This window comes from Natrix helvetica, assembly GCF_964273705.1.
Source record: "Natrix helvetica genome assembly, chromosome: 6".
NCBI lineage: Eukaryota > Metazoa > Chordata > Lepidosauria > Squamata > Natricidae > Natrix > Natrix helvetica.
The window spans coordinates 37,018,945-37,032,917 of NC_138553.1; the positions used below are offsets into that span (position 1 = coordinate 37,018,945).

A 13,973-nucleotide genomic window follows, 5' to 3' on the forward strand; every position below is an offset into this window, starting at 1 on the left:
ATTGAATCTGGTTTCCCCATTGACTTTTCATGTCAAAAGTCACAAATAGTGATCACCTGACTCCAGAACGCTGCAACCATCAAAAGTATGCAACAGTTGCCAAGTATCAGATTTTTGATCATATGACCATGTGTTGTTGCAATGATTGTAAGTGTAAAAAATGGTTACGGGTCATTGTAACTTTAAATAAATGGTTATTCGTTGAAGACTACCTGTACTATCATGTACTTTCTACAACCGTTGGGTTCACAAACCGCACTTTTGAAGAGCAATCAAACAACATTATATTATATGGTATGTAAATTTAGATTCCATAGATGGAATCTAATCCTTCATGGGAGCAAATTTTTCAGACTCATACAGTCTGTGTAGATTTGTCCCACTGTCCCAGCCTCTTCCTATTTTCCACAGGCCTGATATTGTCTGATGCTCTCCATCCAAACGTTAACTAGGTTCCACTTTATTTAAATTAGCTAAACCAGGCGCTAGTTTATTGAATAAACTGCTATATCATTCATAACGCTCCCCCCAAATAAAGACTGTAGCTGTGCTTATCAGCTGAAAGGGCTAAAAAGTGGCCGGTTAGTTTGCGACTCAGCTCGTTTTCCAGCTCTGGATTGTAGTTTTAATAGTAACACAGTTGGAAGGGACTTTGGAGGTCCTCTAGTCCAACCCACTGCTCACGCAGGAGACCTGTACTAGGGATTCGAACCGCCGACCTTTCTAATCGACAAGCTCAATGTCTTAGCCACTGAACCACCTAGTCAGGGTTCGCTCTGATCCAGCGCGCTACACTTTGCGAATCCTGGTAACTGATATGAGTAAACCATAGTTCAGCTATCACACACAGGAAACACGACTCGAGAGACGCGGAAGGTTCCTATTGTGACACGTTCACCGACAACAGTCCCGCACGCCTCCGCCTCAGACTCGACCAGCGTCCACTCGTACGAGGAATCCCCGCCGCAGAGGAGCTGCCCGAGGGAGCCGCGGCGTGACGCACCGAGGGGGCGGGGCTTGAGAACCCCAGAAGCCCGAGGCGCTCAAGATGGCGGCTCCTGGCGAGGCTTTTTGGCGAGGTCGGCGGGTGAGCGAGGGATCGAGGAGCTGAGTGGCTTGGGCCACCGACATGGCTCGGGCCGGTCGGGTGAGAGCTGGCGAACTTCGGCGTGTCTCCGTTTTCCTGGCGGTAGCGGGGATCCCCGGGAGTGGGGGTGGGGTGGCAGCAGGGGGCGGGAAGGAGGTAGGGGATGCCCGTTGCTTCCCACGGACCTTTGGCCCTCACCATCTCTCGGGCAGCCCCGTCCCGGTCCCCGATGTTGACCTCCTCGAAGAAGCTGGCCGAGGAACTCCTCTCCCGCTGGCCCGGGAAGCCGCCTTCGCCTGTATTACAGTTTTGCCTCCGAGGTGTGGAGGAACAAGGCGAAATCTGGTGGCGCCAGTACTGACTTGGGAGAGGAGTCGGGAACTTGGAGCGGGCAAATTTTTCTACCTGTCTTCTACTAATCCACTCTCCTAATTCTCATTTTCTTTCTCAGTCTCTTCTCTTTCTTTCCTCTCTCTCTCCTCGCAGTAATACAGGGTTTTTTAAAAAAAAACCATTTTGAGCATTATAGGTTAAAACCGTTTTCGGCTACTGAAATGCTTCGCTAATAAGGAAGTGTTTAAAACTTTCTCATGTGCGTTTATACATCGCGCTGTGTTCTGGAAAGCCAGCAAATATGGAGTTTATTCAACAATCCAGAGCATAACAGGATGAATGAATCCAATCACGGTGTATGTAACTCGTGCTTTCTTTTTATGGTACATCCTAGGAGAGAAAGTGAAAGAAGGAAGAGTTATGAACCAATTTAAGATTTCTGCCGGCAGAGTAATAGAAATAACATTCTGAAGAAAGCAGTCCCTGCAGTTAAAATATGTTTGTATTTTAGGTAATGTCTAAAAATTAGTCTAGAAAGAATTGCAGTTGGATAGTAAATTGACTGCCTTTTCCCTGGAAACACAGTCATCCTCCTGAATCTTTCTTTTGGAAGTTGACATACTGATTAAAAGAGGAATCTATGGCATTTATTTGATGGCTAACACAGATGAGATAGATACAAGATTAATAGTCAATATGCAATGGAAAATAAAGGCAGCATTCATTCTCCTGTTCTCAATTAGGATTATATTATTTGTAAATAGGACAAATGATCTTGAGTATGTATCTAAATCCTGTGTTTTTATATATAATTTTCTTCAGATATTTATTAAAATGAACAAACCTTACAAAAGATAAATAAGATTTATTTTAAGATAAACAGACAAGCTGGATTTGATAATTTATTCTGTATATATCTCATCTAGCAGCTGCTGTGAAGCAAAGTAAACTAACAAATCTGCTAACTGCTTAATGTGAGTTGCAGTTAAATTATCTCAGGATGAAATAAACAATATATTTTTAAGTATCTCATTATTTCTGGAATTGGAATGCATTCTGTATTCTCCAGCAAAATAGCAGGATTTAGGTAAATGGGGCCCATACCTTCATGACAAAGCTGCTGCACCATAGGAAGCTCTCGTGACCCTAAGCTTCAGAGTCATGGGATCCTCCAACGGTGCATCTCCAAGACTCAGCATCCTGGGAAATGGTCCAGCCCAGTCCCAGCTTTACCCGACTTTGCTACCTGTACTCCAAGTCTCCTGCTACCCCAGCTAAATTTTCTTGCTTCCACTGCTGATGTGACATTCCCATCCTGGCCCTTCACAAGGAAATCATATGAGCCATCTTCCTCATGTCTCACTAGGAAACCACCATGCATGACCTTGGAAAGAAAGCCTTGTAGAGCCAGCAGCTGTCTTGCTGGGCCGAACCAGGCATGGCTTGTTAGCAGCGAGAGCAAGGAGACAGAAAAGGTCAGTTAGGATAACAGGCCACAGAACAGGTAAAAGAAAGTACCCTGCAGTTGTTAGTGTGGGTGGGCTGCCAAGTGCTGAATTCTGATCACATGACCACCAGGCAAAAAGGTAGTAAGTCCTTTAGTTCATTGCCTCGTCTCTTTGAATAGTGGCTGAATATGTGATCATAAGTCAAGGACTTCTTATATTAAATAGTTTTGACTCTTGGGAATAAATCCTGTTTGAATGAAGCAAAAGTTTTACTGTGCACTGCTGAAGCACCAGTATCAGCAGGCTTAGGGGAATCTTGATATTTGCAAATGTTTTTGAAAAAAATGAAGAAAAAATAGTTACACTGAATAGCTGAACGATTATGAAGCGATTGGAAAGGCTATAATGGGAAATTGGACAGGTGGTATGGAATAAACTGGCTGAAAACTAAGGTGGAGCACCTAAATAGCAACGTTTAATTGAAGCTCTCGTTCTCTTAGATTTCTCTATCAGAGAAAGTGTGTTGGTTGACAATGTCCCTGCCACTGTGAAATATAGGCAAAACAGTTTTGTTCACTTTTAACCTCCTCCTCAGAAATCCCATCCCACATGATTGAGAAAGACAATGTGCTAAGATAAAAATAAGGTATACGGTTTAGGAAATTTTAATAATTTGGGAGAAATAGAGGGTTGGATATATCCATGGTCAGGATGGCCCCTCATATCAAACTTAGATCCCATATTACAACTTAGGCGTGTTTAGTGGTTGATGGTTTGCTTTTGAATAAATCATAAAACTGACTATGATTAAGAAAAGTTTTTCCTTTGATTAAGAAAAAATTGGTTAACCTATACAATTTTTTTAAAACCTCCCTTGTAATAGCTGCCATTTCAGAATATAAGCTTTGCCTCTAGCATAAGCAGTACAGATTTCTAATTATTGTATCTCTCCCACCCCCACTTCTCTCTCTCCCACCCTCTGTGTGTGTGTGTGTCTATCTTTGTCTGTGATACATTACACTAAGATCCCTAATATATAAAAATCAGATCACAGTATATCAGCCATTATAATAACTATACATTGTTGTCTTTTGTTTAAAGACAGTTCTAAATGGAGTTGATTTTAGTCTTTGTGATTTAAGTCTCAGCGTGTAGAACAAAGGGTGCTGTTTTCACTTCAGATCATTTTCGGAATGGACAAATGTTTTGACCATGAAACTGTGCTTCAAATTTGGAAGTTTTTACATAGCTTCCTAAAGACAGTTATGAACATATATACATCTATCTTACTTTCTTGGTCTATTGATCTGAGAGTCTTAATGGTTTCATTTTTGTGGTGTGATACTAAAAACACTTTTTTCCCCTCATTTTCAGGTGAAAATGCAAAACCTAAGAAATTGTTGGGCTGATGAATTTCTGTAGTATATTCTCAACATTGTGAGATTGACAATGGATAAATGTAAGCATGTAGGCCGACTACGGCTTGCTCAGGACCATTCAATTGTGAATCCTCACAAATGGCATTGTATGGTATGCAATACTACAGAATCTGTATGGGCCTGTCTCAGTTGCTCTCATGTTGCTTGTGGAAGATATATTGAAGAACATGCACTAAAGCACTTTCAGGAAAGCAATCATCCAGTAGCATTGGAAGTAAATGAGCTGTACATTTTTTGCTATCTTTGTGATGATTATGTTCTTAATGATAATGCAACTGGTGACATCAAACTTTTACGAAGTATACTAAGTGCAATCAAGAGCCAGAATTATGACTGTACTACTAGGAGTGGTAGGATTTTGCGATCTATGGGCATAAGTGATGATCTTTCACATAATAATGCTCAGGCTTTGCTTCGAAGTCAAGACCGTATGTTCACAGCCCTATGGCACAGGAGGCATGCATTAATGGGCAAAGTATTTAGAACTTGGTTTGAACTAACGCCAACTGGGAAAAGGATTTTAGAAGAAGATAAACTGTGTGAACAGGCAGAAGAAAGACGAGTCAACGCTAGGAAGAAAAGAGAAGAGCGAAAGCGCCAATTGAAGGAGGAAATGGAAAAAATACCACCAAGGAAAAGCTTTCGCTTACAAAAACAGAACGAAGAATCTTCAGTCTGTGCACTAAAAATGCCACAAAATTTGGGCTCTGATATAGAGCTGAAAGTAGCAGCTACCTCAGATGATGTAAAGTTAAAAAAAATTAATGACTCTCCAGCCAAACGAAGACCTACTATGACTCCTGGTGTGACAGGGCTACGTAACTTGGGAAATACTTGCTATATGAACTCAATTCTTCAGGTATTGAGTCATTTGTTCATATTTCGGGAATGTTTTTTAAAGCTTGATTTGAACCAAACACAAGAGTTATTAGCAGTTGCCGCCAGTGGCAAAACAAGATCCTCTACAAAGCAGCCTCTATCTGCTAGCTTTGATGTTCAAGAACAGAAAACCTTTGTTAAGGACCAGACATTTTCTATAAGGCAATTTAGTACATCATCAGGTTTAAGTGGTGGTGGATCAAGTAATAGAAATATGGAACTTATTCAGCCCAAGGAACCAAGTTCAAAGTACATTTCTCTTTGTCATGAATTACATACTTTGTTTCAAGTTATGTGGTCTGGCAAGTGGGCATTGGTGTCTCCTTTTGCCATGCTCCATTCCGTGTGGAGACTAATCCCAGCCTTCCATGGTTATGCCCAACAAGATGCTCAGGAATTTCTTTGTGAACTTTTGGATAAAGTCCAACAAGAATTGGAGACGGTTAGAGCAAAAAGCCCGGCCCTCATTCCTGCTTCTCAAAGGAAACTCATTAAAAACGTTTTGAATGTGGTCAACACTATTTTTCATGGACAGCTTTTAAGTCAGGTAAATACTTTAGAATAAGATTATTCAGTGAGTATTTGATAGAAAATTCAGTGTAGTATAAGATTGCAGACTGAGCTTCCTGACTGTCTTATGCCACATAAGAATCCAATTTAGTATTGTATTTTGAGTAAGCAATATTTTGTACTGTTTCAAGAAGGCTGCTGCATCACTTATTTCTTAAATTAAGAATTGTCTTCTTTCTTACAGTTCTGTCAGCATATTATGATTGTATAAAAAAGTTTGTGTAAAGACATAGTTACGCAGATTCCCATTAATATACAAGCAGAATGTGTTTAAAAAGAAGACATTACTTGTGTCATTACTCTTACACTGAGTCACAAGGAAGTATAAATGGCATCAGCCCAGTATTTCTCCCGGTACAAGGACAAAGATTTAAAAAATATTTTAATCTTTTTGTGTCCTTTACTGTTTGAAGGATTTTCTGCTTCTAAAGTTATATTTAATAACAGAAATTAATTTTGATTTTATTTATATTACACAGGGATTCTCTGTAGATGAAACTTTAGAACTACAAGTATTCCTCAACTTATGACCACAATGGAGTCCAAAATTTATGTTACTAAGTGAGACTGTTAAGTGAATTTTACCCCATTTTACAGCCTTTCTTGCCAGTGTTATTAAATGAATCACTGCAGTTGTTATATTTACTATAAGTATAATCTTTATTGTCATTGTACTTAAATACAACGAAATTGGTTGTAACACGATTGTTAAAAGAATCTGGCTTACCTATTGACTTTGTTTGTCAGAAGGTCGCAAAAGGTGATCACATGACCCTAGGACATTGCAACTATCATAAATATGAGTCAGTTGCCAAGCATCTGAATTTTGATCACATGACCGTGGGGATGCTACAATGGTCATAAGTCATTTGTTCAGTGCCGTTGTAACTTTGAATAGATACTAAATGAATTGTTGTAAGTCGAGGACTACCTGTATTTTAGCAAATAGATGTATATAAAAAACCCTTGTTCTTTAGTAAAGATCTTGAGGTAATTTCAAAAGTGAAATAAAGATAAATTCAGTAGAACAAGTAAAAATAAGCAACAGTATTTCCGTAATTTAAAGCTTGGTTAAATGAAAAATTACTTCCATTTAGCCACAGAAGGGGCATTTAATCTTGTTAGATCTGTGTTTGTCTATTATGGTACCACCTTTTCCAACTAAACAATTTTAGCTTAGCTTAGCTTAAGCTTTTGTGAACTGTCGCTCACTTACATCTGATGAAGTGAATTGCAATTTACAAATGTACACATTTTAATAAAAACATGTTAATTGAAAAAGGTTCTAATAGTGTGCCTGAAATTTTAAAAAATGGTACAAATACGTTATTTTTTTTCTTACTTCTTATGTAATGTAACTGTATATTTAAACAATGTGCTGCTTTGAATCTGTTTCTAAAATCCATCTTGTCAAGCTCCCAGCACTTTGATTCACAACTCAATTACTCTTGACTTTCTTTGATGGAACTACTCTGGAATTATAGGTTGGATTCCATTTCAGATAGCTTGTTAGAATATCCTCTGTTGTCCAAGTATACTTTACTCCTAAATGTCATTAATGCTTTGTTTGTGGTTAATGCATGTAATTTATCCTTATTTATTAGATAGTTATATCTGATTAGATTTATTTATTAGATTGTTATCCCATTGCAATTATTTTTATAAATGAGTCAAGGCAGCAAATATACATAGTACTCCATCCTCCTATTTTCTCCACATATCCCTGTGAGGTGAGTTGGACTGAGAGAGAGAGAGTAATGCCCTATTAGGGTAGCTATCATTGGATAATTATTTTGTGTTTGGAAAGTTTGCTTTTAAAGAGTTTGCACTATCCCTGCTCCTTATGAGAGAAGACTTCATTTTATAGTCAGGTGACAGATTCTTACTTAGCTGTGCACGGGTCTTCGTTTATACACTCCTTTGAGTCCAAGAACAGAGATCTACAATTATTGTAAGAATCGCTCACTGTTGATCTGCAAGCAATCTCTGTCATGATATGCAAATTCTGAGTATTTACAAGATATTTAGTATAGTCCACTGAAGGCTGGTGGTGTTTACACAGATTTGGAAACAAGGGTATTTGATGACATTTGTGTAGAGATTCCCCCAGTTATTTCCAAGTAACAGCAGATGCAGAGCCATCCATCTCTGTTGTTTTGTTATACAAGAACCACCATGGAATCTGGATGCAGAGACTCGCAAACCATGACTATAACTCTTCACGTTGTGAAGACAAATAGTTTATGTATTAAGCCAATTTGCTGTTTAGTTGGTGGTCTGCCTAGGCTAAATTGCTAAGCAAAATCATTACTAAAGTCAGTAGTTAAAGCTAGGATTTTTCAATATGAGCTGAAAATTAGATTGCTCAATCTCACTTTGCATGCCTTGAAATTTTTATTTGGCCGGATGAAAAGAAATAATTCATAATGCATATGATAGTAAATATATTTAAACTATAGCAACATTATTTACATTTTCTATAAGATTTTAGTTATGTACTGTACTTCAGAGAAGAAATGTAAGAGTATTGAGATCTGAAATGGACCCTGTGCTTTGGATCCTGCTTTGGCATCTTGGCTGCATTAATCATTAGTAAAAAGTCATGTCTTTTTTGGGCTTACACATCTCAGGAAACTATGCATTTAAGATGGGGAGGTGATGAAAGGCAGTCAGCATGTGATTACACTTTCCATAAGATCTCTTGAATGCTAGTATTTCCTAAACCATAGGTGTACATGGGGCTTAGGAAGAGAATAATGTTAAGGAGCTGCCATTAAGTAGAATAAAACGCCCACACTGGATCTAAAGAAATTTGTTCTCTTTAGATCCAAATATTTACACAGTACAAATACCCAAATAGTTCAGACTGTACTGTATTCTTTGTCATCTTAATTTCAGTTAATTTATTCTTAAGCGGTCTTTCCTGTGTATTTATGATCACTATAGCATTTATTTAGAGATTAAGGTTTTAAATCAATAAGCCTTTGGGACTAAAAAAATAGTGTTTTGTTTTGTACAAGTTTCCTATAATTATAGTATGCAGTATATCCATCCATAATATCTTTTTTGTAAATTTTTGTGGTTTATATGAATTGGGAACTTAGTGAAATGTGACGATCCAAATATATTTTGCCCAGATCTGATTGGGCTTTTTCCTAAAAGTTTTTTTAGTTTTAAGATATACAGTTGTGTGACATTATATGACTACTTCTTTAAAACTCTACTTTGCTATAATATTACTAACCCTTCCCTTTCAAAGGTTAACTATTTTGAGGGAAAAGTTAGTCATACTTTCCAATTTTGATTTAATCTTTAAATGGCTGTGGATCCTGAAATTAAGGATGGGGCTCCTACAAGATGAAAGAGAAAACAAGTAATTTCTCTTTGCTTTGTTTATTCATATATAGTTAGCTGTTTTAAATTCTTTAAAAGGAGCTGGAAATTCAAATTAACTGATGGTTTGTATTGACAGGTAACATGCCTTGCATGTGACAACAAATCAAATACTGTAGAGCCTTTCTGGGACTTGTCATTGGAATTTCCTGAAAGATACCACTGCAATGGGAGGGAGACAACCTGTCAGTATCCATGCTTGTTGACAGAGATGTTGGCCAAATTTACAGAAACTGAAGCTTTAGAAGGGAAGATATATGCCTGTAACCAGTGCAACAGTGAGTAACGACTGTATGTACTCATGGATCTGATTTTCATATATGATGTTAATAGGGTTATTTTTAAAAATTGCTACCTACATGAGATATTTTAATAACAAAATGTGAAACAAACTTTGTGCTTACATCATTAGCACAAATGGCTACTCTATACCTTGCATGCTTACCAGTGAATAGATACTGCAATCTAAACTGTATCTTGATTGTTCTGCCAATCAAAATGTATTTTTATGATAGTTCTAAAGTGATTACTTCTTTCTAATTTAACTTGGTATGCACAAAAATTCTGTTACTGTATCTTGGAATACTTCTATAATGCCTCATTTGTATTTTTAGTCTGTATATCATGCACATATTAAAGGGTATTAATCTAATTTTATAATGTGATTTGCTATAAATTAGAGGGAGGCTATTTTTCTTACAGCAAAACGAAGAAAATTTTCTTCTAAACCTGTTCTACTCACAGAGGCACAGAAGCAGCTTCTGGTGTGCCACCTACCTCAGATTCTGCGGCTACACCTTAAGCGATTCAGGTAATATAGTAAACTGTCTCTGTGAGGTTTATTTTTTACTTTTGTTCAATGAATTATTTCTTTAATAGTTAGCAAGCTACATTCTCTATATGGCATTCCCATCATTATGTTTTTAAGAAAGTAATTAAGAGATGTTTTGTAATAATTATTACAGCTGATATAAAGTGTTTTAAACATTTTACCCATTCCAAAGCAAGTAGATTTATGAGGAAAGCAAAATTGTCAAGTAAACTTAAATGAACACTTTCCATAAACTTTGAAGATGAGAGGAATACTGGGTTTTACTGATTAGATAGCTTTGTTATTATAGCAATAGCTAGTTTATACTATTATGGAAAAGTAAAAAGTTGAGGTTTGATGTTAATGCCTTATTTTACTGCGCCAGATAGAGTTGGAAGTCTATGCTTTTCCCCCTCTTCTTTTCTACACTTCTCTTTTCCCCTTTTCCTCCCTTTTTTTCCCTACTATTAGCTTTTGTATTTTATATTATAAGCTAATAAAACTTAAAACATGAAAGAAGATGAGAGGAATATTATGCAACTCATTGGGACCCTTAGTAGGAGCTCCCTGGGAATGGAGTCTCTATATAGATCTTGTTTAGTAACTAGAATTGGGGCTAGCAAAGAAGTTAAGTGAAACTACAATTGTGCTTACGAACTTACTTCAGCTTTGTGTTACAAATGCAAGAACTAGTTGTGAAGTTATGTTTTCATCGCTGTTATAATGGATCATTCATCGAGGCAGTAATTAAACAAGAACTACCTGTAAGAGGAGTGAATCAGAAACACAATATACAAAAGTTTGACTAAAAATAAAGTCCAGTAAATTTTCTCACAATTAAATAGATTGAAAACTATACAACTGGTGAGATTCTCCCATAAAATGCTTGAAAACTGTAAGGCCTTTACAGAATCTTTATCTGGAACCCTGTGGAACTAATGGCAGTACAGAATTATTGATTGAAGTATGACAGATTTAGAGGAATTTGAACTAATCACCAAATATACTATGAGAGACGAATTCCAATAGCAGGCATTAAATAGTATTAATAGACGGGAGATAAAAAGAACTCTGGATTCTAAATACAAAAGGAAGATTTATAAGAGCAGATTATTGTGGTTAAATTACAAGGTATTTTAAATATTAGAAATTTCTTAAAAGTTAGAACACAAGAAAAAAACCTGTTTCATTTTTCCTCCTGTAGATGGTCAGGACGCAATCATCGTGAGAAGATTGGTGTGCATGTCAACTTTGATGAGATTCTAAACATGGAACCCTATTGTTGCAGAAAATCTCTAAAATCCCTTATGGGAGATTACTTTATCTATGATTTGTCTGCTGTTGTGATGCATCATGGGAAAGGATTTGGTTCAGGACACTACACTGCCTATTGCTATAATTCAGATGGAGGTAATTCATATGGAAGGGCACAGATTATTGAATTTACATGAGAAATGCATTTAATAAGATTATGTTTTAACGGCAATACTTTTTGGAGATTTTATGTTATAAGCAATGTTTACATTCTTGAGATTCATAATCTGGAAATCTGAAAATTATAGCCCATGACATTGAAAGAAAGTCTCTCAGCTGAACTACCTTGCATGAAATCCCATTTTCTCCTGAATATTAGAAACTCATATAATTATTTCAGATACAGCTGTTTCTGTATTGGACAACTTTGAAAGGTGTGTGTACACGTCAGCATTACACTAGGAATATTTCCTTTGTTTGCCTCTAATTACAAATCACTCCACAGAGTGAATGAAAGGTTTAATTTGGCTGTGGCCTTCATATGGAAGTGGTTGTTACTATGGTGGCGCAGTGCTGCATTAGTTAAATATTTGGTCTGGTTCAGCACAATGTTGGTTATATACTTATTAAACTGTAGATTCTTAAATTACAAAAATATCAATCCTGTGCTTTTAGAAGAAAACATCTATATCACAATTTTTATTACTCTTATTTTTGTTGTTCTAGGGTTCTGGGTACACTGCAATGATTCCAAGCTCACCATGTGCACTATGGAAGAAGTATGCAAGGCCCAGGCATATATTTTGTTTTATACCCAACGAGTTACTTTAATGAATGGACATAGGAGAATGTCAGGTCTCGACTCACCATCTGGAAAACAGGCAAATACTGAAGTTAATGGCTCCAATGAGAAAAGTGACAGCTAATTCAGAGCCAAATTGCTATGTACATGATAAGTCTGAATTGCACAAAAATGTACTAAATCTGCCTTCTGGAGCCAAACCCTATTATGCATTTAGATCTTTTGTACCTTTTAAACTCATTCATGACAGTAACTTCCCAAGTTATTAGCATTTATATCTCAATTGTTAAGATAAAATTTTCCATTTGAATTTTTAAATTTTACCTCAAGCTGTTTTTCAGCATTTTAATATTTTGAAGTAGAAAACTTAGATGAGGAACATGGGTGGGCAAACTCTGGACTATTTTTAAATTAAAAGCTGTGTTTTATACTACTTCTAGCAGTACTGTGGATATTGTCTGCAGGAATCTGTCTTGCTTCCATGATTAAAATATGTGATGGTAATAAATGCATTTAAGTTTTCTTCTGGTGGTGTTAAAATATTCTCTCTGTTCTGTAACCGAAGAGTTCAAGTAGTACAATACTTTTCACATATTATTAAAGCACTAAATCACTAGAAAGATCAGCAACAACATTAAAATATTATCATTTCCATAGCCTATTTATTATTTCACTCCAAGTACACTCCTGAATTAAATAGAAACCTGTGATGAAGAGGCTGTGTAAATGGCAATTCCAATTGCAAAAACAGCTTGTAGGCTTTTTGCCACAGGTTCTATATCTAATCTGCTGTACAGATAGTCCTTGACTTATAACTGGTCACTTAGTGACTGAAATTATGACGGACCCCTCCCCCCACCAGTCAGCATGATTGCATTTGGGAAACCCAACAACTGGTGTGCATTCATGGCTTGTTTGCAGTGTGTCAGTCATATGACTGCAATTTGTTTGTTGCCAGAAACAGGCATTTTTTTCTGGTTCTGTAAAAATACCCATTGTGGTCAATGGGTTTGTTTAACAAACATGGTCATTTGCTTAATCAGCAACCAAAACAATATAAAATCGGGTTTATCACATGATGACCTGCATGACTTATTCCATCCAGGGCAGTGACGTGCAGTCAGGGGAGGCACAGCCTTACCATTGTCGTCATGAAAAGAAAAAAAAAATGTAAAAGGAAAAAGGCGAGAGCTGAGGTCACGCTGACCTAGTTGCTGCCTCACCATGGATGACTCTGCTTAACTGTTTAAAAAATCCTCTTAAAAAGTGCCTTCTACTATGAGGCAGGAGAACTGCATGTCTCATCTCGTCTGACTTTAGGCGTTTTATGATCACTCGAGCAGAGTTAAGCAAGGATTAAAAGCCTAAAAATTCCTGACGTAGGTGAGGCATGCAGTTCTCTGCCTCAAAGTAGAGGGCGCTCGTTTGGGCGGGGCTTCTTCAGAGGACCCGAGGCAAGAGCAGAGTTGAAATCCTCTCTGAAACAGATGGAAAAGGTACATGTGGTTCGGAGGGAGGGGGAGGAATTCAAACTTCAAACTTCAAAGTGTAGTTTGATTGCAGGCAGAGCCACTTTGCCTTTTCAAACCTGTAATCAGTGAAGCTGGGCTGGATCCTTCTGGGGGTGGGAGAAAGTGTGTGTAGTCCAATCCAACTTCTCTGTGTGTGTGTGTTTGAGAGAGGGAGAAGAAAGAGAGAGGGAGAAGAAAAAGAAAAAGAAGGAAAATTCTTTCGCAAAGGAGAAAAACAAATGCTGTCACTTTAAATCGGAACTGAGCATTCCTGGCTGTGGAATTCTGGGAGTTGAAGTCCACAAGTCTAAAAAAATTTGAAACCCACCACTGGGTCAATGCCTCACCAGCCATAAACCTCACCGCACGTCACTGATCCAGGGTCAGTTATAAGTTGAATAACTACTCTGATCTGACTTGCCATACTAAAATCCATGGACGATGAT

At 37.3% G+C, this 13,973-nt stretch overlaps 1 protein-coding gene across 5 annotated transcripts; it reads left to right on the forward strand.

Moving 5' to 3' along the window:
• The first annotated feature begins 899 nt into the window (after positions 1-899).
• Positions 900-12,538, forward strand: USP44 (ubiquitin specific peptidase 44). Of its 5 annotated transcripts, none has more exons than XM_081957922.1 (6): positions 900-1,147; positions 4,243-5,733; positions 9,229-9,427; positions 9,894-9,960; positions 11,165-11,370; positions 11,941-12,538. In XM_081957922.1, the coding sequence occupies exons 2-6, from the start codon at positions 4,318-4,320 to the stop codon at positions 12,138-12,140; spliced, it is 2,088 nt and encodes a 695-aa protein (XP_081814048.1). In that variant the 5' UTR covers positions 900-1,147; positions 4,243-4,317; the 3' UTR covers positions 12,141-12,538. The 5 variants fall into 5 exon arrangements, with proteins under 5 accessions (XP_081814048.1, XP_081814044.1, XP_081814047.1 ...); XM_081957918.1 differs by having other exon boundaries at positions 903-1,147; positions 9,852-9,960; XM_081957921.1 differs by having other exon boundaries at positions 903-1,087; positions 9,852-9,960.
• The last annotated feature ends 1,435 nt before the right edge of the window (positions 12,539-13,973 follow it).

Excerpts from the sequence above, each read along its gene's own strand:
- USP44 (XM_081957918.1), top strand. The coding sequence starts at position 4,318 with ATGGATAAATGTAAGCATGTAGGCCGACTACGGCTTGCTCAGGACCAT. Across the intron at positions 9,428-9,851 it reads TGCCTGTAACCAGTGCAACA|CAAAACGAAGAAAATTTTCT; the intron begins GTGAGTAACGAC and ends TTTTTCTTACAG. Across the intron at positions 9,961-11,164 it reads CTACACCTTAAGCGATTCAG|ATGGTCAGGACGCAATCATC; the intron begins GTAATATAGTAA and ends TTCCTCCTGTAG.